This window comes from Pagrus pagrus (assembly GCF_965226575.1).
Source record: "Pagrus pagrus genome assembly, chromosome: 4".
NCBI lineage: Eukaryota > Metazoa > Chordata > Actinopteri > Spariformes > Sparidae > Pagrus > Pagrus pagrus.
In genome coordinates this window covers 30,528,589-30,552,887 of record NC_140188.1, presented here as the reverse complement: position 1 = coordinate 30,552,887, position 24,299 = coordinate 30,528,589, and the positions used below count along the sequence as shown (strand labels likewise).

The window sequence follows — 24,299 nt, the reverse complement described above, 5'->3', positions numbered from 1 at the left end:
ACTATTTCTGGGTTCATTCCTTTTATCCAACACTGCGCTCTGTGTGGCTGCTCATCAACATTCACTTCCTGACCAGGACAGAACTTATTATCTACGGGCCCTGAGCTCCACCTCCAGTCTTTGCACTGTCCACCTGATATTCCCCCAGCGGTACATGACAATAATATTCTTTAAAATGCTCTCTTTGATATTTAAAATGAAAGTTTGATAATATCCTTCATCATTTTTATCGAACATGACATTCATAACTTTTTAGACATCAGCCCTCAGCCTAAATATGAAAGGTTTGTATTAAACACACAGCATATCATTTCTACCGCCAGCTGTCTCTCAGTCAAACAGTAACAAAAGAAGGAGATGATGACGTCATGAAGCAGCATGGGATCATGGTAGTTGTTGTCCTTATTGTTGAACAACCACCAACTTCTGCCGTTTCCCTGGAAGTTATAGCAACTAAAGAAAGATGAATGAAACGCACCATTATCTTTAGTAAACTGGTGGATTTCTCTAGTTTGAACTTTGTTGGAAACATTTGGGATAATGATATAGTATATTTAATGTATAATACAAACCTCAGATCATTCTGCCTAATAACTTCTTTTCATTTTGACACTTTAAGTATATTTTGCTGCTGATACTTTCGTACTTTTACAACAAGTTTTCATGTAACTTCAACTTAGAATGTAGTATTTTAGATGAAGATAGATGTTTAATACCCTCTGTGACACAAGTCCAGGTCCTAAAATGTGTTTCAGGTCCCAAAGAGGACCTCATTATTATTATTATTTGTTGGTCTACTGGTATGCACTACAAAATGCCCTTCTGCTTGCACTACCGTCAGGCAAATCAAGAGTTGATCAGCTGCATACATTTTGAATCTTTGGGCGTAGAGTATCTCAAGTTATTCCAGGTCCAAAGGCTGAAGTCCAAGTGATTTCAGTTGCAGGTCTTTTCTTTTGTCAAGTTCAGTTTGAAATCACCAAAGTCCGCACCTCTGAGAGATTGTGTTATGGGCTTGTTATGGGCGTGTAGGTCCAGTGATTTTGGAGATTGATAGCTGGGACAAAAAGTCAGATAAACTGACCTCTGCTTTGTTGATATGTAGCCAACCATTGTCTTTTCTTCTTTCATTCTTTCTTTCTTGTCTCTTAAAATCCTCTAACTTTATGAGTGCAATAATAAAGAAGACTGTGTTAGCCCTCCATTGGAGTAACAGGCAGTAAATGTGTCTGAAGACCTTGGACGTACAAACTATCATCTTCGTCCTCTTGTGGAAACAGACGGTAACCCTTATTAGTATCTGCAGCAATCTCTGCAGAGAAAGTGGCCTTGTCTCCTAAGATCATCCTCTTCATACTGTAGATGTGCTAAGTTAAAATAAGAAAGGCTAATATAACAAGAAACTAGCTTCAAGGTCTGTAAAGGCCCCAGGTCTTCTTGGTCAACAGTTCAGACCACCCCTCTGAACTCTGTGTGATGACTCAGAAGTCCATCTGTCCCGAGCGATAGGTCTGTGAGATGTGAACATTTTTCAAAGACATGTATTACTGTATGAGTCTTTCCAATGACAGGCATGAACACAGACAACTCTTTGTTCTTAGACATAGAATGGACTGGAAACTTAAGTTTTAGAGCCAGAATCAAACCAAGCCATCACTGAGTCACTTGTGTTGTTCAGTAATCTAACAGGGGTGTTTCCAGCAATAAAACACTGAATTAAAGCTGCAATGATCGAACAAACCACTATGTGTAACGTGACAGAGGTGAACACACAGGGAATGATCACCTGATTCTACTTCCCTCAGCACAAAGGAGCTCTCATCATCAGCCTTGTTTGCGGCAGCAGCAGCAGCAGCAGCAGTCTTCAGAGAAAGAACTCTGATAAACCCAGTGTATATTACCTGACATAGGTGTCATTAAGGCTACGTACGAGGCTACAGCCTTGACTGCTTGCTTCACTACTAATAACTCAGTTATATATTATTTCTGAATTCAGTCAGGCTGCAAAATGAATACTTACTTACATTATTTTGATGCTAATATTTCTGCAGGCTTTACGCTGTGCTATTAGTACTTTTACATATCCCAGAGCACACCAGTGTGCGGCACACAGTGTGACAACCACTGGTCTAGATAGCCTGCACTCACTGTGACAGTAATGTGGAACATAGGAAATAAACAGAGACAGGAAGAAGGAGAGGAGAAGTTTAACACCACGGGGTTAAAAAGATTACAGCATGTCCAGAATTCAGACGCTTATAAATAAAATGTATCATTATTATTATCATATGGATTTATACAATCTCCAGACTAACCCATTTCCATGACAACTAAGTAACTCTGTCGACCAGAGAAAGCCACAAGATCTCGAAACAGTAAGTTAGTCGGAGGAAGAAGTCAAATAAGTGGGTCAAACTTAATGAGTCACGGTAACATTTCTTATCAGGAGTGTGAGAAGTCAATTCCAGGTCCAGGCTACATTTTATTTGCAAATAGATTTTTACATAATGTTAGGGCTGCCCAAAGGGAGGTCAAGGCAACAGTCTAAAAGCAAAATCCAGTCAAATAACAACGATAAAGAGCAAAGACCAGCAGCACATCCTCACCTTTGAGCTGGTACCAGATCATTTCTGGCATTATTCCTCCATAAAAAGCTTCAATCATTACCATGGAATCTTTTCTGCACCAAAGGATGTGATTAAAAAATGACAGTCTTGAAGGCCCGATGTCATCAAAGTGGAGTCACGTTAGTCTCAAAAGAGATGGTGGAGTATGTAATGATATTTACGGTTATTAGCAGTGTCGTCATTGAACCAACATATTTTCAATCAAACTGCTCTATTTTGGTTGATTCTAGTTTTCTCTCAGTAGTAGGAGCTGATTGGCCAGACTCCTGCCAACACATTCAACTATTCAAGAGAGTTATCTTTAAAGGTTCCATATTGTAGAGATTTTCTGTTTTCATTGATTATAAAGCAGTTCGAGGTGCAATATAAATACTGTGAAAGTATCAAAGACTCAATCCTCATGGGACCTTTAAATGAAATCAAACACAAAATGGTAAGTCAAATGTTAAAGCAGGAAACAAACTGAGATGGAATGAGACATTCTTAGAAAAACTCACTTTGATTTTTAATCTAAATGTATAACTACATTTTAGTATTCAATTATTATTTTAATTATTTAAAGACAAAATAACAGTATTGACAACTTTGTGTTTTATAATGTATCATTCCAGTTGTAGTTATTTCTAATCTTCATACACGACATCACATCTTCTCTCTACAGAGCTGCTTCAATTTCCTCACCTGTTACCGACATAATGCACTGTCCTTCACAGAAGAAAAGAAAGGACGACAGACTTTGATTTTCAGCAAGTTTATTTCAGTATAAGTGGTTTTTAAAACACCTCACACTGTTTCTCCGAACATCTCATCGTTCTTTAACCTCCGAGATAAGCAAGCAAAACATTAACATCTTCAAACATGGCCAAGTCCAACATGATAAAACTCTGTGCCCAATGACATTTTGAAGCAAACTATTTGACAAGAGTTGACATTAAGACAAGTGGGGAGCAAACGGTCACATAATAACCAATAATTATACTTTGTACATGTAAAACCTGACTAAAAAGAGAGTAAGTGGCTGGCTTACAGCAGCCGACGCAGAAAAGAGCAGTGATCTGACAAAATTAACCAAATGCCCTAACAGTTATCTCCACTTCAGCCTCCTTAGCCTTGTGTACGGGCCGAGTGTGTGTCTGTGTGACTGTGTGTATGCATGTGTACGCATGCGTGTGCACTTGTGTTCTATCATACAAACAGTACATTACATTATAACCCAATGTGTTCTAATAAGGCATTATGTGGCAGAACAGAAAATCAGAAAATCCACAGAGCAAAAAACACAGCATTAATGCCAGAAAATCTGTTTTTAAGGCCAAGAAAACAGAACAAAGTAGGTCATGAACAGGGTGAGGAGCTGCGTGAAGTTAAGCTCAAGCCTTGAGGAAACCTTAAATGTCAGTACAGACACCATTAAAAGATCCAGGGAAGAAAGAGATGATGAAAGAAATCTGATTTAGGAAGCATCTGGGCTCTACCTGACAAAAATGGCTGGTTGCTCTGGGTTAGTAAATTGGGTTCGGGTTGTAACAGCTACAATTTGTCTGCAGAAGCCAGTCTACAGAGTGACAACAAAGAAGTCTGTTGTCTGTTGGATGGGTTACTATTCACTGGAGCGAGGGCAAAACCAGAGAGGTGCATTAACTTCACAGGTGGTGATGGTAGCATAATGAGCTGGGACAGTACCTTAAAAAGTACAGATATAAAATACATTCATGAAGACATCTTTACAAACAAAACAAGAACAAGGTCGATAGAAAGCAGAACACCATCAGTTCAAATGGCTCAAGCCGAGAGGCAAAACACAAATATCAGTTAATGGACTACAGTACAGAGTCAGGTGAGGGGCCGGGGGGGCAGGAGCAGAACAAAGACGATGATTCCCCAAGATGGTGTTTGTGTTGATACAATTACAGACGTGCAACACTTAGATTCTGTATATACAGAGAGACAATATCCTCATTATCTCTGTCCTATGGACCGGTACTAAAGCGTGGTGTCAGCGTACCTTAAAGAAACCATCCACATCACAAAAAGTACATGTTTCCTCACATACCCCTTGTAGTTGTCTAGCCATGCAGTTTATCAACATTACTAAATATTCAAAATGACATTTTAAGACTTTCCAGAAACAGTGTCCCTGTGAGGGGACGTTTGCAACAGACCAAAATTAATTCAATTTAAAAATATGTCTAAAATGACTGTTGTATATTTTGTTGAGCTGCGTACTATAATGTCCCTGCAAATGTTCAAACCAGAGAAATCTATAATTTTATTCAAGGTAACGATGGGTTTCATTTGGTCGCCTGCCACCATTACTTCAAGGGAAACATCAGAGCGAGGGACGTCGTCTGTGATGGTGAAGAAGTAGTCCCATGATCGTTTTCATGTCACCGTTTTAATTTTTGTTTCCCGACTGTAACTGCATTTTACTGACATGCCAAAAAGATAATTACAATGACAAGCACTGTCATTAAAAACAATTTGTCAATAAAGTTTATTTAAAAAAAAGAGAGCCCAAAGAGCTGGAGAGCCCAAAACAGTGGAGGCTACCATGTTAGCTTTATCACAAGATCCAGTTTGATGTGTATAACCTGCTCCATAATGAGATGCAGTATGGTTTGCTAATGAATATGTCCTAAAGGTTCATCATGTGAGAACCAGCTCGTCCTGTCCCGTCTCGTCCAATAGCTCCTGTGCTCTGAGCTCCCAGTCCGGACGGCTAGCTGCTCAGCTAACAGCGTCAACCCAGCTAACAGCAGCTAGCCTACACTTGGCAGCAGTTATGGTTTTCTCTGGTTATATTATGGCCCCTATTTCTTTTGAGTATTTGACAGGTGGCCAATTCTTACATATTGCACTTTTAAATAAACTGCATTAACTTTCTGTCTGGTTGGTGAGCAGACTAACTATCAGGCTAGCAGCTAGCTGGCATATGTTTTAAAATGTGTTTATTTATCCATTTATTCTTCTGAGCTGGATTACAAGCTAGCTTGGTTGTCCGTTGTGGTTAGACCAAAAACAACCTGCTAACTAGCCCCGCAAGCGTTCAGTATGTCAGCAGGCGTCCAGTAGCACCTATTTCACAAGGATATCCACATGAATTGTGCAACTCTTTGGTGCTCACTCAGAATAAAACACAGAAACCACAGCAGTCAGCAGGTTTCAGAGGAACGAGCTTTCATCAGAAAGTCGTCCGGTCTCTATTAGCAAACAAGCTGTTTCTGGAAAGACATGTTGCCATTGAAATCTCACAGACAGATATCTAAAAACCAAAGAAATGCAATCAAAACTATCTGCATCACTAGATACTACAACGGTCGGTTAAAACATGTGTTTTTTTTTTACGATTTTGTTTGAATTAACCCTTTAAATTCTTTTAACCGGATGGTGAATCTGAGCCTGACTCTTCATCACAACCACTGACAATAATCTGAATCTGCATCTGCCAGTCATTCCACCCACAGTAGATGGACAGTGCTGCCTAAGCCATGGTGATGGTGGTGCTGCGCTGGTGTCCGCTCCGACACAGTTCCCTGAGAACCCACTTCCTCTACGACTACAGCTATGGCAAAATGCTGGGGATGATAATTTGTGGTCCTGAACGATAAAAAAAAAAAAATTACACATTTTACAGAATGACATGGTGCAGCATTACAAGGAGAGGACATATTAAAAGCCAATATTTACAAATATTTCTCATGATCTCAACGATGCTGTGAGGGGATCCAGGAATACTCTCCTATCATGGTGCGTGTGTTGCCTCTACATACGGACATACAACAGTGTGCTGGTGATGGAAAAATTAATGTGTATCTATGAGGACACGACATGGTGCCACTGGTAAATCCAATCACTGAGCTGTTTGGTTGCGCTGAGTGTCAAAGACGTTGTCAATGTGTTGACAGTAATCAACAGTCTCTAAACTGGTGATCATTCAAATAGACAAACAATTGAGATTCTGTAAATGATGAAACATGATCCACAGTTAACTCTTCCAACTGCCTCTCACTAGGCACCACTGTTACATAAACTGCTATAGTACTCACTGTACTATCATCAAAATATGTAACTATTACTGCGCCAATATTTTCTATTTGTACATATTGTATACAGCATTTGTCTATATATGTGTATTTTTCTCAATGTTTGTGTTGTTGCATTCTATATTCCAGTCTCTGGATGCTTATTTTGGCTTTAAGCAATGAACCACTCCTATGGATAGTGAGTTTGCATTACAAATAGGGTCTCTCTTTCCCTGGCGCGCACGACAAACTCAAATCCTTCACAGTTTGCTTCAGTGTCCACCTCTTCCTCACAGTCCTTTTATGACCCCATATATATATTTAATATTATAAAAAATAAGTTATTGCGCATCCAAAAAAAGTGCATTGTATATTTGAAAAATATCTCTTTCTCTCTTTTCCATTTTTCTTCATGTTTCCTGCTCATCAGGTGGTTTCCCATCGACAGCTTTGGGACGGCGGCCATATTCCCGCCTGCTTCCTCGTCACTCCATCGTACCGCGCCACTGATGGGGAGTAAAAGGGGAGTGGGGGCGGAAGAGGAGAAGGGGAGAAGGGAAGAGAGAAATAGGTGATGGGAGGGACGTCTTGCTACGCGATGACCATGGGAACGTCGTCTGAGAAGCCACTGATCATGGGAGCATCTTCATCATCGTCACCTTGAGAGGAAGAAAGAGGGAAGAGAAGAGACAAGTTTCAGGAAATGTCTGCTGTAAGAGTTCAACCTGCTGCTGAAGCTCAGCAATACTTGAACTGATGACTAAGTACATTGTTAGCGGAGACACTCATAGTGACAAATTGTCACACAACCCTACACTTCCTATTTCCCTTTCCAAACTCTGTTTTCATCAGCCTTGTTTCCAGCTGCAGGAGGCCAGTTTCAAGCAAACAAATCTCCAATAAACAAAGTTGGCAACTAGCTTGTGAACTTAGTGAAGCAGCTAACAGAGTTACAAACTCAAAGTACATTTGTCTGATTTCTAGTCAAAATATGTCATTACTCTTGAGACACAATCACCGAAAAGGTAGAATTTCAGTAAGATATGTGGGACAATTCCTCGGCCAATTTCACTTCCATTGGCATTATTTTACTATCACAAGCATAAACACCTCGTATTGTTTTTTCTTTAACTTAATTTTTGACTTTTTCCAGTGAGGAGACCAAAACAGAGCTAAAAGACAGTGAATTGAGACTCTGCATCATCAGGCTGACACAAACAAAACTCAAACTGAGAGCTAATGTTTCCCTTCATCTACTGGATGCATAATAAGTTGTTTGCTAAGCTGTTTAACATCAACGTTATAGGATGATCATGTGTGTTATATTTGCAGCTTGTTCCAGGGTCTCAAAGAAAAAATCAATTGAAACAAACCCCAGAAACAAAGCTGCACAGAGGTGAAGCATTATTGTGATGGTGGCAGAACTGTAAGAAGGCTAAATAACTTCTGTATCTGTGGATTATCTGAGTTGTCAAAAACATTCAAGGCCCTATTTAAATGATCTATAGTCCCCAGACTAAAGTTCAGTTTAGGGCGTGTCCAAGTCCATTTTGCTAGTTAAATGGCGAATAATCTGGGCGCCTCATTAGTCATGGTTGTGTTCTGGGCGTAACATCAATTAAACTGATCAGGTTGTCATCTCCCATTCCCTTTAAGAGCCAGGTGCACCAGGACCTGGAGTATTTAAACAGCGGCACTCGTCTTCACTGAGGGACAGGGATGTGCTGCTGGACCGTCTGCCTCTGCTGTCTCACAATCATCGACAACTCTGTTTGACTTCATCTGAGAAAATACACTGATATTTAACTGAGGAGGAGGAGGAGGAGGAGGAAGAGGAGCGCTGCTGCGTCCATCTGTATGTGCACAGATCTCAGTCCGTGGATCAGACGGGACGGGTCATAAAAAGTATCATCCTGATCAATAACAGGTGGGATGAGAGGGGAGAAATACGTCCTTAATGAGGAAAATATTAATGACATCACCTGCAGAGATCCTCCAGCAGCAGAAACAGTGTATCTCTACATTAACATGCAAATTTGCACACAAGGAACAGCTGATAAACTTCATTGACTACTTAAAGCTCCTGACTCGCCGGCGGGATCAGTTAGTACTTCATGTTCATTTATGTTCTGTGTTCTTCTACACACAAAGGTCACACATGGTCCAGATTCATGCAGTACAATAGTGTGACATGAAGCAGCTGTCCTGATAAATCCTGAGATCCTGTTCGCCATCAGTGTGTCTGACCACACCTCCCTTTAAGGCCAACACACCCAGGGGTGCACAGGTGCACAGGTGGGCGCAAGTACATTTCCTATTTACACAACGCGGGCGCTGGGAGTGAAGATGACTGCGTCGGTCTGAAACTAGCAGTGACACTTGTGCTGCACCGAGTGTAAGATAGAGCCCCCTGTGCTTCATTTACTCCAGGAATTCAAAGTATTAATTAGAGAATAAGAAATGATTGTCTGTAGTGAGTAGTTGTAATAGTGAGAAGCAAAATGGATAATGTTGCCAAAGGTGAGGAGCTTGTTCTGCATACTCCATCCTATTATCTCGATGCAATGCAATAGTATTTCCAGCATTACCTGTTTAATGCAAATATCGACAAATAATACGGCTTGCTTTGCAATTAATTGGACTACCAGTACAGAGCAGCCAATGCTGGTGTTTTGGATGAACGAGTGACCCTGTTCAGCTGCTGGAACTGGTGAGCTCTGGAGGGGACTGCCGTAAACAGAGCCCAGAGCTTCCAGAGGTATAAACACCAAGAGTCAGGGAGAGTACAGAAAAACCCTGAGGATGAAAGAGTGGATTTACTCTCACTTCTCAACCTCTACAGCATGTGACATGGAGCTGCTGCAATCCAGAGAGGAGATGGGAATGGGAAAAGAGGATAACAGACACACACACACACACACACACACAGTGCTGCTTGTTGCTCGCTACCTTGTGGATAATGTACAGTAAAGTTTGTTTATTTGGGGTGAATCAGCCCACTGTCAACTCACACAACTAACTTAAACACAAATGATCCCAGAAATAACTCCCATGAATAATGTGTCTCTGTGTGCGCACAGATAGCTTGCTAGAAACCTAAGGGTGATGTCACGGTGGCTCTGTCCACTCATTCACCATTCGTCTTCTTCTAGTTTCACACAGCAGCAGTTCTCACCCAGTTCGTCCCCGGAGGAGAAGATGGCAGAGCCCAGGCGGGAATTGTAATGGGAGTTTGCGAAGGCAGTAAAATTGTTCTGCAGTCGGCGGTGTCGGAGGTAGAGCACCACCAAGCCGCCACACACTCCGAGCAGCAGCAGGAACAGGACGGGGACCACCACCGCCGCCATGTCTCCTGAGTGGCCCTCACTACGAGACGCATCACTGGCCCCTGGACAGAGGAAAAGAAACATGTACAGTAGAAATGGAAAAGCAAGTCCAAGTTTTTTTCCAACCTGTGTGCTTAAGTGTGTGTTTCTGTACCTGCTGTGAGCTGGTTATAGAGCAGCAGTGCAGGTTCCCCACACAGCTGACCGTTGAGCAGGCAGCGGGCCTGCACAAAGAAAGTGTAGTTGTGTCCCACCAGCAGGCTGCTGATGCGGAAATAGGTCTCTGTGGTGTTTCCCAGGTAGGACGTCTGGTTGGTCACACTGTCATACACATGCACTTCATACCCCTGTAAACACAGGAGGAGGTGGAGGATATTAAAGAGCACAGAACCAGAGCTCTTAAGAGAATTACTATTGCTATTAGAGTCTGTTCGCTGGGCTTCCACTGCTGTGCTGGCTGATTAGATATTTTTAAAGAGATAATCATTAGAAGTATACAATTAAATATACCATGAATCTTACACCTAAATAAGTACAGTAGTAGATGGTCACATCCAGCCTCTATGCAAAGTCAGATTGTAGTAAATAGTGTTGTAGAAGACAATGAGAAGCTCTAACACATAATAAACCAGGATAATGGTCAGTGGAGTCTCACCCTGCTCTCATTGAAGCCCTTCTCTCTGACAGCCAGACTCTTCCAGAAGAGGAAGACGTGGTCTTTCTCTGTCAAAATCTTCAGGGCTTCAGGAGCTGGAAGAGGAACTGCAGCAGGGGGAGAATGTTTCTTTAAGTCAAAGATTTCCTCGTGAAGACATGTACTGTTATAGTGAGCAGTATTACTAGAGTTGCTGGCAGCTTAATTTCTTGCCACTGAAAGAAAAGGACCTGCACCACACTTTTACACTGAAATTAGTGTGTATACACAGTTTTTTTTTTTTATGTGAGCAAACCCGCTAATAATCGTCAATTAACTCTATTCACACTGCCAGTGGACAAGTTTCCCTTTTCTTTCCCCTTGTGTGCAAAAGTCTTAATCAATAACGTTCTGAATTTAACGTTCTGATAACGGGAGTTACTCAGATTCATGGGGGAGGAGTGAGACATCTCGCCTCGTTCTGATCCTTGATGAGTTGTACATGCGCAGTACTGATCAGGCAGCTGACAGGCTCAGACCACATGGAAAACCCAAACAGTGGTTACTTTTTCAAGATCTTTAACTTCAGTCTCTCTTTCAAACTCAGCGCCGTCTGAACGATGGTCAGGTGTTGCTTCGCAGAGACGGATGGAAAGATATTTACAAGCCAACAGAGCCAATGCCGGAGGCGATAAATACCTGTGAGGTATTGCTGCAGGTAAAAGTCCTCCATAGTCCTCTTTCTCAAACTTTTCTCTTATAAAAGATAAACACATCCAAACTGAGCTCAGCTAGAATGAACAATATTCTACTTACACTTCTATTTACAATACTGTGCTATCATACCAGGGCTAATGAGCTCCACACTGCAGTACATGGACAATGCTGCTCATTTACCATATTTACACTGAGCATTACCTGGCACCAGGCCGCTGACTGGGACATGCAGCTTTCGCATCAGTCTTTCAGCACAACACCATGTATGACGCCATTAAGTGCATTCTTAAAACTTTTAAATTAAGTCAGCTTTAACCGTCAGAAAGTCAACTGGAGACGAAGTTTTCAACTCATGAAATGACTAAGAATTTTGAGTTGTTCTGTCATTGTCGACTGCTGTAGCAACAGTAACAAAGGGGGTTGAGTTAATAAACTAATCATTTCAGAATGAGCTGTGACGTGTGATAAACGTTAACGTGATGGTCACTGGGTCGGTAAACTTCTCTCCTGTGTACCTGTGCTGAGAGTGAAGCTGGCCTCCTTGCTCATGTTGCGCAGGCGCACAGAGACGCTGTACCGTCCGCCGGGCTCCAGGCCTTTCAGCTGGTACTCAACTGTGTTGTTCTGGCTGATCAGCTTGTAGTCCCGCTCCACTTTACGGATCACGTCCCGCACATGGATCACATATGTCTACAGATAAACAGACAGCCAGAGATAGGACAGAAAGACAACATGACAAAAAGACATATAATTACAAGAGGTTTTTGGTGCAGATAATAAAGTTGGTCAGAGCAGGTAATTAATACAAGTTACACAGTCTAAGCAAAGAGTCAAATAATCGGGTCGGCTACTGGGGAGATCCTTCTAATTAAACATATAAAGCAGTTTAATCCTGTTGGATTTAAAGCCTGAGTGGTTGCCCATTAAATGTCCTGTCTGGATTAAAGGCCTGGATCTGCATAAGTGATTCTGAGGAGGAAACAAGCCAGTCATTCTGTTGGTTGTTTGTTTGTTCTCCAGCTCTAACAGGTGTCCTGACACACCCGCCTGATGCTTCTCATCATGGATCATCACAGTAACATGATGTGGTGTTGTACCAGAGGTGTGTTTGGGGCATCGTAGGGCGGCTGCCACTTCAGCGTGGCCTGTGTCATGTCTGCTCGCACTCGATGGAGGTTCCTGGGTGGCAGCCTCTCGTTGGGAATCATTTTCACCACTGCGTAGTCGGAGGGAGGACCCAGGAAGGGAGAGACAGCCCGCACCTGAAGGCACACCACACACATGAAGAGTCATGATGGCTCAGGACCAACATTACAATATGTTGATATGCAAGATTTTTTGCTTTCCTTGATAATATTTAGTAACAGTAACAGTACTTCTCTGTGGCTGCAGCAGTGGGCTGGTACCGCTCACACCGCTAGATGTCACTGCACAGGTTACGTTCAGAGCAACATCACTCACTATACCTCATCATGTAGCCTAAATCTAACATCAACAGTAATATAAGCTATAATAGCTTAGCTTTGACCTGGCCATTGCAAAATTGACAGATTTAAGCATTTCAGGATCCATCTTTAACCCTGGGAGGGTGCCTATGGTTGTAGACTGTTGTTGGGAAATGACATCATTTTCACACTTTCTTTTCATTAGTAACACACTGGACATAAATGCAGGGTGTTTATATTCTTTACCCAACTCCCTAAAAATGATCCAAATGTGTTCACCACGACGCCAAGCGGTGTTTTTATCCAGTTGAGGGCAATAATAAACTTTGCTCGTCACATACACATACCAGTTATTGAATTGAACGGAACTGATTAATCAGGAAACAGTGATAGATATTAATTGATGATGTCAATAATCATCAGCAGCACCCCTCATGTTTTTAATGAATGTTTTCAATTCACTCCTTAGTTTGATCATTTTAGAGTTATCTGACGTGATACTGTGATTTTGTGACTTTGATAACAGTGTACCAGTACTTACAAAAAGCGGTTTAATTTAAATGAAAGCTTTAATCTTGTAGCTTTAATCAACTGTTTGCTTCATCTCCAACAGCAGCTCTCACACAGGTGTGACACAGGTTTGCACCTGCATTCATCACATACTACACCGAATAATTCACACTTCTGCTGTGACCTTCTTTGACAGGTGGAGAGATGCACTTGATGGCATCGGCTGCTGATGAAGAGAGAAACAGTTGGTTAGGAGCTGGAGGAAGCTGGTGTGATGCTGAGAGGACTCACCAGGAAGAGGTACTGTTCATCACTGTCCACTGTGACCGTCAGGCTGAGCGAGGTGCTGCTGACCTGACGAGGACTGCGGTACAGGTCCAGGAAGGAGGTGGCATAAAACACACCATACATCTACACACACACACACACACACACACAGTGTTAATGTACTAGCATTGCTATACTGTATGTGCACGCTTCCTGCAGGTGAAAAAATTCAAAGCATTATGTTATCAAACTCAACCCTGTGATTTAGACAGAGGAGCTCTGCTGAGACACACACACAGATTAAATCAAGCAGCAACTACTTGCACAGGTTGTCCTGGGGTTGTAAGACAGATGTTTCTTTTTCAGACGATTAAAAGGAACAGTTCACCCAGAAATGTAAATTCAACAAAATGTTGTTGTACCTGAGCAGGGGGTCCACTGATGGTCCAGCTGCAGTCCACAGCTGTCTGGTTGAGGGCCCGAGCTTTGAGGCCAGGCCCCTCCGGCTGGGTGCCGATGGTCTGATGATGGGACAGGGCGGTGGGACTGTCTCCTATACTGGTGTGAGCCCACACAGCCACCTCATATATCGTCCCTGCTGTCAGGTTTGTGGCTGCAAACACCCATCATTCATTTATACATGTAAATATGCGTATGTACATATAACATGTTTAAAACACGTAATTCACTTCAACAAAGAGTCCACAAACAAACAGTACCTTTGAGGATCCTCTCTCTGACCGTGTAGTTCTTATTCTCCTTGATGTGTTTGTCAAACTGCCAGGACAGAATCACTACATACTGTTTCACCTAAAAGAACCACAAGAGACCCGTCTGTCACGTTTATGCACACTCAGACAGGACACGATGCTTACAGACAACATGCTGAAGAGGTGAAGCTCTTACTTCGTATTGGGAGTTGAAGCTGAATGAAAGGCTCATGGAGTCTGTGGTGATGCTGTCAGCGATCACAGAGGGAGGAGGCAGCGCTGCAGCAGAGACCGAGAGGGTTAGAGTGGAATTTAACTGTTCTATTGGTGTTAAAATGAAATACTTTCAGTGTAATTTGTCTCTTCAGGGGCAGACGTTTAAATGAATGCAACTTTATTTCCTCTAGACATTTTAATTTAAAGGATAGTTAATTGATTATGGTCTTAAAGTGCTTTAAACACCTGAACACTTTAATATTGCTTGGAAATTAGTCAAAATATAGTCGGCGGCAGACACAAGGAAGCAGCAAGTAGTTTTGAAAGTTGTTTGGTTAAATGTAAAAAACAGAAACATCTGCACTTCCTGAAGGAGAGGCAGGAGTAGACAACAGTCCCATTTACAGCACTCACATCACAAGTGAAGTTACAAGCATCACCAGCAGGTGGCAGCGTTGGAAAGGTTTTCAAACCGGAGTGTGTGTGTGACTCACCTTTCTTGGGGGTGATGGATTTAACCTCGGTCCAGTTGCCCACACCTCGACTGGTCACTGCTGCCACCTGACGAACAGCATCACAGCAACAATTCAACATACTGTACTGTACATGAGAACATCATAATGTTATTGAAGAAACACTGTGTGTGCGTGTGTGTGTGCGTGAGTGTGTGCACGTCTTACCCTGAACCTGTACATAGTGTCAGGCTGCAGCTCCTTCACCTCAGTTTTGGTTGTGGTGCATTTCTGTGACGTCCAATCAGGACCTCCTTCACTGTACTCAACCTGAACCACACACACACACACACACACACACAAACACACAATGAGACACACAATAGTTGTGTTAAGGCAGAGACAGAAGAGTGTGACAGGGAGTTTATAACCCATGAGCTTGTATCACTGTGTAAGTGTGGCAGCTCACTGTGTGTGTCAAATTAACTGTGATGTGTGGAATAATGAACTACCTGCTGAGGCAGGATGAACATGCAGACAGTGATGTCTGTCTCACTGCTGCGAGTGTCCTTACTGTGATTCAGCTGACTGCAGATGAAAAGAACTCACAATGTACTCTCTGATGAGGCCGTGTCCTTTGTCAGGAGGGCTCCAGGACACCTCCACCGTCCCGTCCTGACCGTTATCACATGACAGCTGCAGGTTCCTGGGCGGGTCGGGCACTGCAGAACACACAGATAGACACACCTTCATCATCCAAAATGAATAGATGGGATGAAAAAAAACCTCACGTCTATCAAATGAGAAATAAGTTGAATTGTCTTTCGTCGGTCAGTGACAATAGTGTACACATTTGGAAATGCTTTTGAAATGTCGACACTTCATCTGTCCTTCAGTTTCAGCTTGGATTAACACTTCTCTAAACTTCTATACTCTATCACCTCACTCTTTGCTTTCTTATTTTCAATACTACTGTTATGACCCCAGGGGTCATAATTTGTATGTTCTGTTCTGTTCTGTTTGTCTGTGATGTTGTCTCCCTCCTGCCAAGAGGAGGTGCTGTTTTCTGTTTGTGTCCAGAACATCCTTACAGGTGGAGGCTGCGGATTGGGGAAGCTGGAAGGCTGCTGATTGGTCAGATCTCAACACTGGGACATTTAAAAGTGGAGCCTGGAGCAGACCTCGTCGCCTCGCTCTCTCTCTCTCTAAAGCACCTTGGCCGAATCATTGTGACTCCCATTGAAATAAGAAACATTCGATGTTCGTGGTTGCAAAGGGATTTAATATCTCTTTTGTATATATTGTAAATAGTTTTGTTAATATTATTCAGTCCAGTTTTGTAGTAGGGGTGAGTAGCTTTTTTCTTTGTGCACCTTTTTCTCCTGTTTATGGTTAGGGAGTTAGGTAAGACAACCTGTCTTTTTGTTGGCTTTTGTTTTTGGTTAGGAAAGTAAGTTTTGAAAACCCAGATCGTTTTGTTTGTTGTTTTAGGTGAGGCTCACCCTGAAGTTGTATTTTTCGTTTGGGAAAAATAAATTCCCTTATTTTGGACTGCATCCTTAGTTTTGTGTGTTATTCTTGGGAGTGGGAGAAAGAGAGGGAAGCCATATGTTATGTTCTGGTAAACCCTAGGCCGGGGCATAACACTACCAACGACTGAAGTACAGTGAATAGTGGTTCTGCATGGTGATGAGTTACAGTATCACTACCCCTCTTGTGTAATTTGCCACCATGTCACATCCATGGAGATATCATACATTAAAGCTTCCAGCGGTGTGTTTCTTTCTCTCTTTTTCTGGCTAAATTTCATAAAAATTCTATTTCATAAATGAGAGCTTCCAGGTAAAAGGGTGAACTTGGTATTCACAACAGAGGTCCAACAGGACAGAGACTGATTTGTTATACATAAATCCCAGGGCTGTGAACACGTTGCGTGACAAAATCACCTGGAGCTTCACACTTATATTACACATACTGTACATACTTTCTGGGTGTATCGTGGTTAGGTGCCCATGCACATAAGTAACTGTATATATTGGGTGTTCGTTTATGGTTTCATTCTTTTTAATTATATTGTATTTTATTCTATTTTAATTAAAATGTGCATATAAAAATTCTGTGTGTGTGTGTAGCTACACCTGACAATTCATTGTGCAACCGTGTTTTTGTTTTGTTGAACAATAAGATCTGTTTCTTGGTGGCAGATTCTCACGGTCAACTCCTCTCTCCAACTCTTGACTCACATTTCTACCTTCATCTTCCTGCAACAGCTTACGTCTCAAAAGATTTCAGAGAGAGACCTCTCTTGAAATAAAGACTTGTCAGTTTTATAAGTATTACAGTATTAAAACCGTTTTATCCACCTTATCTATTTATCTAGCCACATTGTATTTTCTTTGTATGTTATTATATTATGTGCTATTGTATTTATATCTGTTTTGTTTTTTTTGTTTTCTGTTTCTTACATGTAAGGTGACCATGGGTGTTTGAAAGGCGCCAACAAATAAAATGTATTATTATTATTATTATTATTAGTGACAGAAACAAGCACTTTTGGTGACTTGAAGGTCGGAGGCACCCCAAAGGATTATACTGTGGCTGCCAGCTGAGGCGATCTACTGGACTGATTCCAAAACTTTTGGTAAGTTTCAATCATGCACACACTAAAACATGTAATCTGAGGGCCCTGGTATAAAAATACTGGAATTTCACTGTACCATCACCCTGTCTTAGACCTTTCTTCTTATAATCACCTTATAATACGTATTTTGAGTTTGTTGACTGGTAATCGCTCTTCTGTGGGCTTTTTAAATTAAGCACAGGAACAAACAACCTCTTCAGGGCAAAGTAATAGAAATGGTAAAATCTTCTGAGTCATCAGCTAAAAATGATAACATGATCAGGTTCATGGTTCGCATAAGTTTAAGGCAGTTTCACACTTCATTTTGGATGATGAAGATGATGGTGGCAGCTGTGTAACAGGGTGAGGTGGGTGTTTGTGATGTGCAACAAAGGACTGTCAGTTTTTGTAGCTTGTTCCCCCACTAAACCAGCAAACTGGAAAAGAGGGCTAAGCATGACTTCAGCAGCATCAAATAATGAATTGTGAAATAGTGATCACTACAAACTAACACTGGGTTAGAAAACATAGTAAGTGCCAGAAAACTAAAAGGTGGAATTAGCTTGAAACAAAGTGAAGTTGTTTTCACAGTGCTGTCATGAGCAGAACTCAGTGCTTACAGCTCACACATACCTGAGAAGTCACTGTAGGTTTTGAGTCAACTAACAGAAAACAAGCCTCCCATACAATGATCTTGTGATACTCACATCCCTCTGGTGTCCTGACTGTGATCACCTCGTTGGTCTTATGCAGCTTGCTGAGACACTGAGTGAGCACCTTGACGTGGTAAGTGGTGTCCGGTTTCAGCACAGTCAGTTTGTAGCTGGTCTTGTTGCTGTGAGTGTCCATAATGGTCCACTGCTGGGTGCCCACAAGCCTAGAGACAAACACACAACATCACTGGCATGAGGGCACGTGTTTACACAGAATGATATTCTCAGCAGGGTGGAAAACATAATGCTAGTCACAATTTTTAAATAATAATCACAACTGCATATTGCAGTGGTAGTGAGTCAGCTGTAGTGAAACATTCAGCTGGTGCCTGGTTGCAGGTTACCTGTAGTAAATGAGGAAGTAACAGGAGTCCAGAGGGAGGTTTTTGGGGCGAGACCAGGTCAGGGTGATGGCACCCAAGAAGTCCGGTGTCCACTGGAGGTTCTGGACTTTATACGCCAGGCTGTCCACTGAGAGTGAGAGTGAGAGTGAGAGAGTGTGTGAGAGAGAGAGAGAGAGAGAGAGAGAGAGAGAGAGAGAGAGAGAGAGAGAGAGAGAGACTTTATGTATTATAATGTTTGGAATGGCTCAGCCAGCAGGTGGCAGCATTGTACTGATTTTAAAACACTAAATCCTACCCTCGAGCCTTACAGGCATTTACAATGGACCAGACACTGTGAGGTTTATATGGGAGTTTCTTTTGAAGGCTTCTATAATCAAATCATCCCATTCCAACAACCTGCATGTCATTTAAACACTCTTGGTAATGATGAAAGATTTGGGGACCTACGGGTGCAGTTGTCCTCGTCGCTGTGGTCGGAGCAGTCCAGGAAGCCGTCACAGCGCTCACTGTCCAGCACGCAGGCCTCACCATCAGAGCAGCGAGTCCCATTAATGCAGAACAGAGGCCCACGGGTGGCTGGACACAGAGAAAAAGAGTTGACGTGACTCTTCTTCTCTTGTTATTATAACCACACAGCCAACCGAAAAGATGACTTACAAGTGATAATATTTAGATTAGATTTAGATTCTTAGCTTGTCTAAGACCTGATTGTAATTTATAATGTTTTCTGCTGCAGTACCAGTAACAAAACGACTAGATCTAAATTCTACAGTATATTACTGTATGTGCTGTCTATAGGCTGTTCAGATCTCTCAGAACTACTTTCAATATTTCAGTAATTTTGCCTTTTAGCCAACAAAACCAGAAAAGACCCAGTGGAATCCCCATGAATGTAGAGTTCAGTCTCTTTATTCAGTAGCTTTACTTTATATTCTGAATCTGAATCCAGTGTTCACTGTCAAATACAAAACATCTAACCATAACAAAAGATTTGTTCTTTCTTTGTGTGTAATGTTGTGTAACAGTGTTCAGACACTCACGGCAGTGGGCTTCATCAGAGCCGTCCTGGCAGTGGAGCTGGCCGTCACAGCGCTGCCAGTCGGGGATGCAGTGGGGGGGTCTGCGACACAGGAACTGGCCCCGACTGCAACGTCCAGGGGAGGGCAGGGGAGGAGGGGCCTGGGTGGGGACTGGAGCCAGCGTCACAGAGCCATTAGCTGCTGTCACAGAAATACAGAAGGTTACGCGGGGATTCATATTTGTTTTGTTGTTCTTCTTTTCTATTTAAATGTACATGTTTATTTCAATCTAGGCTAACTCAGTTTGGTCAACAGAAAAAAAATATTTTTTTTAAAATCTAGATTCCTCAAAAACGAAGAGAAAAACAACACACACTTCTGACATGCAAACATGCTCATAAGAACGAGGTGGTACCTGTGGGACATCCCAGCTCATCGCTGCCATCAGGACAGTCAGCATAGCCGTCGCACACCCAGGTGTTGATGATACAAGCTCCAGAGCCACAGTGGAAGCGGTTGGGGGCACAAGTAGAAGGACCAGGGGCTACCGTGTGAGGAGTAACACCACCTACGAGGGTAGAGATTCAAGGTTAATGATCAGGGACGTTTGGTAAGGTAATTCAGGCATAAAAACTTTAACACAAAGAAAAAAATAACAACAACAAAATGAGCTAAGCACATGAGGGTCTATCAAACACACAGAGGCAATTATGTGAAATATATAAACAATGTAGTATATAGTACATACAGTTAATTTTTTGTAAATGTGTTATTTCTATTTTTTACTTGTAGTTTGGTTCCTGTTTTATAAAATTAGACCTAATAACTGATCCTATCCTCATCTGCTCTCTGTCGATCTCAGGCAGATCCTTCTATTGAGGGATAGCACAAAATCTATTTGTATGTATATCAGGTCAGCATAACAGATATTTTCCACTATATTTCATGGGTGGATGTTAATGGGTGCCTTTAAAGGTGTAATCTGTGAGCTGTGTTTGAATTGTTAATTTATTTTGATTGATTTTTATAGACAACCCCTCTGGCATTGCTGCCTTTGACTGAAGGCTGACAGTGAGCTAGGGAGGGAAAAGAGAGAGAGGTGGGGGACAACATGTGATAGTCCAGGTCAAACCAGGGACGTTGTGTTTACATGGTCTGTGTGGGAGTCTGTCACTGTTACATCAAATAAGGTTTGATGTCACTTTTAATAATACATCAACCTAACGGTACTGTTGCTTGTAACTCCAGACTGACTGTGTACCTGTACACTGGGCCTCATCAGACCAGTCCCCACAGTCGTTCTCTCCATCACACTTCCACCATGTTGGAATACAGCGTCCGTTTCTACACTCATACTGGAAATACCTGGAGCAGCCTGGGACCTCAGTGGGAGCAGCTGCAACACATGCAACAAAAGTTAGCATCAGATACTGCTGCTTCAATATAATGGTTCCTCCTCACGATTCAGAAACATCGACAGGAGAACAAATGAAATGTGCTATGTATCTGTTAAACATTCAATATATGTATACAGTGTATTCCACATGGTTTAATAATAAACACAAGTTGTGCAGTGGGTTCCTGAGCATAAACGCTTCCTCCTCACCACAGTTGGCCTCATCAGAATAATCCCCACAGTCGTCCATGCCGTCACACTTCCACTCCAGGCTCACACACACTCCGTTGGCACACTGGAAGGTGTAGGCATCACACACTTTTCCAAACTCAGATGGCGTGGCTGACAGAAAAACACACAGGCATGTTAGGAGATTACACAAATCAGCTTTTGCAACTTTGCAAGACACAGAAACAAAACAAATATGTTTGTTACATTGAGGATATAACAGAATAACAAAAGTGGCTATGCTTGATGGATATGTACGAATGAAGCTGATGAGCTTTTGCAGAACAGGATAAAAATCTTTAAATATGTGGGAAAACATGACATATGTGTTGTATGAATTGAATTAAAGGGAGCTAATTTGGGGATTTTAAGGGAAAAATCACAGAATCTACAGTTCATCTACAGTTATCCTAAACATGGGTAATAACCTGCACAATCTGATGCCTATTTTAGCATTGTCAGTTTACGTAGATCCAGTAGTATACAGTACATTTTACAGAGGAACAGAGGGAACTCAATGTGATATTTCATCTGAAAATACATTGTGAAAAACTGCTGAATATACTGGAAAATAATGCATAAAACTATAATGCATTGCACTACACTGACAAAAAAAACCCTCATATAGTAGTAAAAGAAGTTGTAAGATAAGTAGTAGTAGTAGTGGTAGTAGTAGTAGTAGTACTACAAGTAGTAGTTTTAGTAGAAGTAGTAGAAGAAGTAGTAGTAGAAGTAGTGGTACGAGTAGTCGTAGTAGTAGTAGAAGTAGTAGTATTAGTAGAAGTAGAAGTAGTTGAAGTAGTAGAAGATATAGTAGTACAAGTAGTTATAGTAGAAGTAGTTGTATGATAAGTAGTAGTTGTAGAAGTAGTAGTACAAGTAGTAGTATTAGTACAAGTAGCAGTAGTAGTAGTAGTAGTAGTAGTAGTAGTAGTAATAGTAGATGTAGTAGTACAAGAAGTAGTAGCATTAGAAGTAGTGGTAAAGTAGTAGTAAAGTAGTAGTATTAGTAGTAGTACAAATAGTGGTAGTAGTACACATAGCAGTAATAGTAGTAGTAGTAATAGTAGTAGCAGTAGTTCAAGTAGCAGTAGTAGAACTACTAGCTGAACGTATGCTGAAGCAGAAGCAGAACAAAAGTTGACATTTGCAGAAAAAGCTGAATATTTCAAAAGCTGAACAGGCAGAAAGGCTGAATGGGCATACAAAGCTGAACATGTTGATATCTGAACAGTATCTCTAGCTGAACATGTGCTGAAGCAGTAGCAGAACCAAAGTTGAAAATGTCCCCATAAGAATGAATGGGCAGAATTTTGATTACATAGAAAAACACCTCTAAAACTTCTGCTAGTCTTGAAAAAACGGTGATGGTTAAGGCCAAAATGTAACAGTAACAGGAGACACTGCTGAACTCTGAGATGTGTTTCTTATTTCTGTAGAGTGGAAAATGAGGGAGTTCACTGATGTGGCTCTTTCACTGACTCTTTTTTCACAAACATCATTGTTGGTTGATTTATGGTTTCAGCCGATAAAGTCCAGGTTTGTGATTACTGCAGTGATGGATCCTGTCCCTCGTTCAAAAGTACAGAATTACGGGACTAAAGACTAAGCACTTACATGCTCCAGGCCTTTTTAGCAAAAACATATTGATCAAACTCCCACAAATCAAAGTTAATGGCATCCGTAAAGTCAAATCATGTCGCACTTGTGTCCAGACCTGCTTTTTTTTCTGTAGTTTTCTAAGGATCGTGAGGTGTTTCAATTTGGGATTCAAGAATAAGAAACAAATGTAATCAATGGAGGGCTTTCTCTAAGGCCATGTCACATTTGGTATCAACATCCGTCCTGAGTGATCCAAGCACATGCCTCTTGGATGAGAGGTGAAACGTCTTCAAGAAACTGAAACAATCCAGTTGCCTACAATATAGCACTTAAACATGATTTAACCATGAAAGGCATGAGAGTGTTCCTTACCACATCCAGCATACCCAGCATCCTCATCAGAACCGTCTTCACAGTGTTTGATCCCGTCACACACCAGGGACTGAAACAGACACTGGGCTCGGTTCTTACATACAAACTCCATGTAGCGAGTACACAGGGGGTCTGTGAGTGGAAAAAGAAACCAGCAAACACAATGACTTCTTTCAACATTATACTAGTATACTAATATTTTAACATGAGAGGTTTGTCAGATGCAAACCTTTGTGGTACTAAAGGAGCAGACTGTTGTTGTGTATGATATGTTTTACAACACATGCCAAGTGACAACAAAATTATAATTTTGTAAGCTAGAGATGTCCTGTGTCTGTCTGTATGAGTTTAACAGGGCTCCATTCTTGGCCCATTTTTTATTGTCCCAAAATATGCCATGCCTCACTGATAATTAGAACTCCTTGGAACATTATCTGACATTAACTTCTGATGTATATATGTAAAGGACTGCACACTTGTGCTTTCTGTAGTTTTTTTGGTAAATTAAACCTGTTTATTTGACATTAGGAGATGTACACTTCCATTTTCTCTCAAATAATTATGTTTCTCTTGATTTTTGTATAATGTAGAAATCATTCTAGCTGTAGCACCTAACTGGACAGGATCTGAAATACTTGCGATTCGATTGCATAACCAAATTAGCATCATTAATTTAGATATGATCTTTCACTGCCCAACCCACATTTTCTACTACTCATTTTACTCTGCATCTGATGACCACTGTGCATTCTAAACAAATGGGATCACTCACCACAGTTGTGCTCATCAGCACCATCTGAACACTCTTGAATGCCGTTGCAGTGTGCGGTGGCTGGAAGGCAGGTGTGATTGGAGCACTGGAAGCCATTACACCGGGTTCCCTCTGGAAACACACACAATAATGTTGCAGCTAACAGAGAACTGTGCTTTCATGACTATTCCTCAGTTGGAGTTTTTTTTTTTTTTTTTACTTCTACAATGTCCTGTATTATTTAATGTGCATGAAAACACATACTGCACACAGCCAATACTAAAAGTTGTTGATTCAAGCTTTCAAACGGTGATATCCATTCCACTCT

At 41.5% G+C, this 24,299-nt stretch overlaps 1 protein-coding gene across 2 annotated transcripts in view; it reads right to left on the bottom strand.

Annotated features, from left to right (window-relative positions):
* Positions 1–3,362: 3,362 nt before the first annotated feature.
* The window catches only part of sorl1 (sortilin-related receptor, L(DLR class) A repeats containing), a 101,615-nt gene continuing 80,678 nt past the window's right edge, over positions 3,363–24,299 (bottom strand). Inside the window, exons 27-48 of one of the 2 annotated variants that reach the window (XM_084351131.1) lie at positions 23,993–24,103; positions 23,221–23,352; positions 21,229–21,360; positions 20,884–21,018; positions 20,038–20,190; positions 19,644–19,823; positions 19,051–19,179; positions 18,604–18,730; positions 18,254–18,423; positions 15,536–15,648; positions 15,155–15,256; positions 14,969–15,035; positions 14,455–14,537; positions 14,268–14,358; positions 13,971–14,161; positions 13,573–13,692; positions 12,424–12,588; positions 11,842–12,016; positions 10,631–10,737; positions 10,130–10,322; positions 9,825–10,037; positions 3,363–7,308 (exon numbers count right to left, since the gene is read on the bottom strand). In XM_084351131.1, coding sequence (XP_084207257.1) covers positions 7,241–7,308; positions 9,825–10,037; positions 10,130–10,322; positions 10,631–10,737; positions 11,842–12,016; positions 12,424–12,588; positions 13,573–13,692; positions 13,971–14,161; positions 14,268–14,358; positions 14,455–14,537; positions 14,969–15,035; positions 15,155–15,256; positions 15,536–15,648; positions 18,254–18,423; positions 18,604–18,730; positions 19,051–19,179; positions 19,644–19,823; positions 20,038–20,190; positions 20,884–21,018; positions 21,229–21,360; positions 23,221–23,352; positions 23,993–24,103 — 2,957 coding nt within the window. In that variant the 3' untranslated portion in view covers positions 3,363–7,240. The remainder of the gene's footprint in view (positions 7,309–9,824; positions 10,038–10,129; positions 10,323–10,630; positions 10,738–11,841; positions 12,017–12,423; positions 12,589–13,572; positions 13,693–13,970; positions 14,162–14,267; positions 14,359–14,454; positions 14,538–14,968; positions 15,036–15,154; positions 15,257–15,535; positions 15,649–18,253; positions 18,424–18,603; positions 18,731–19,050; positions 19,180–19,643; positions 19,824–20,037; positions 20,191–20,883; positions 21,019–21,228; positions 21,361–23,220; positions 23,353–23,992; positions 24,104–24,299) is intronic. The other variant, XM_084351132.1, reaches the window with a different exon arrangement.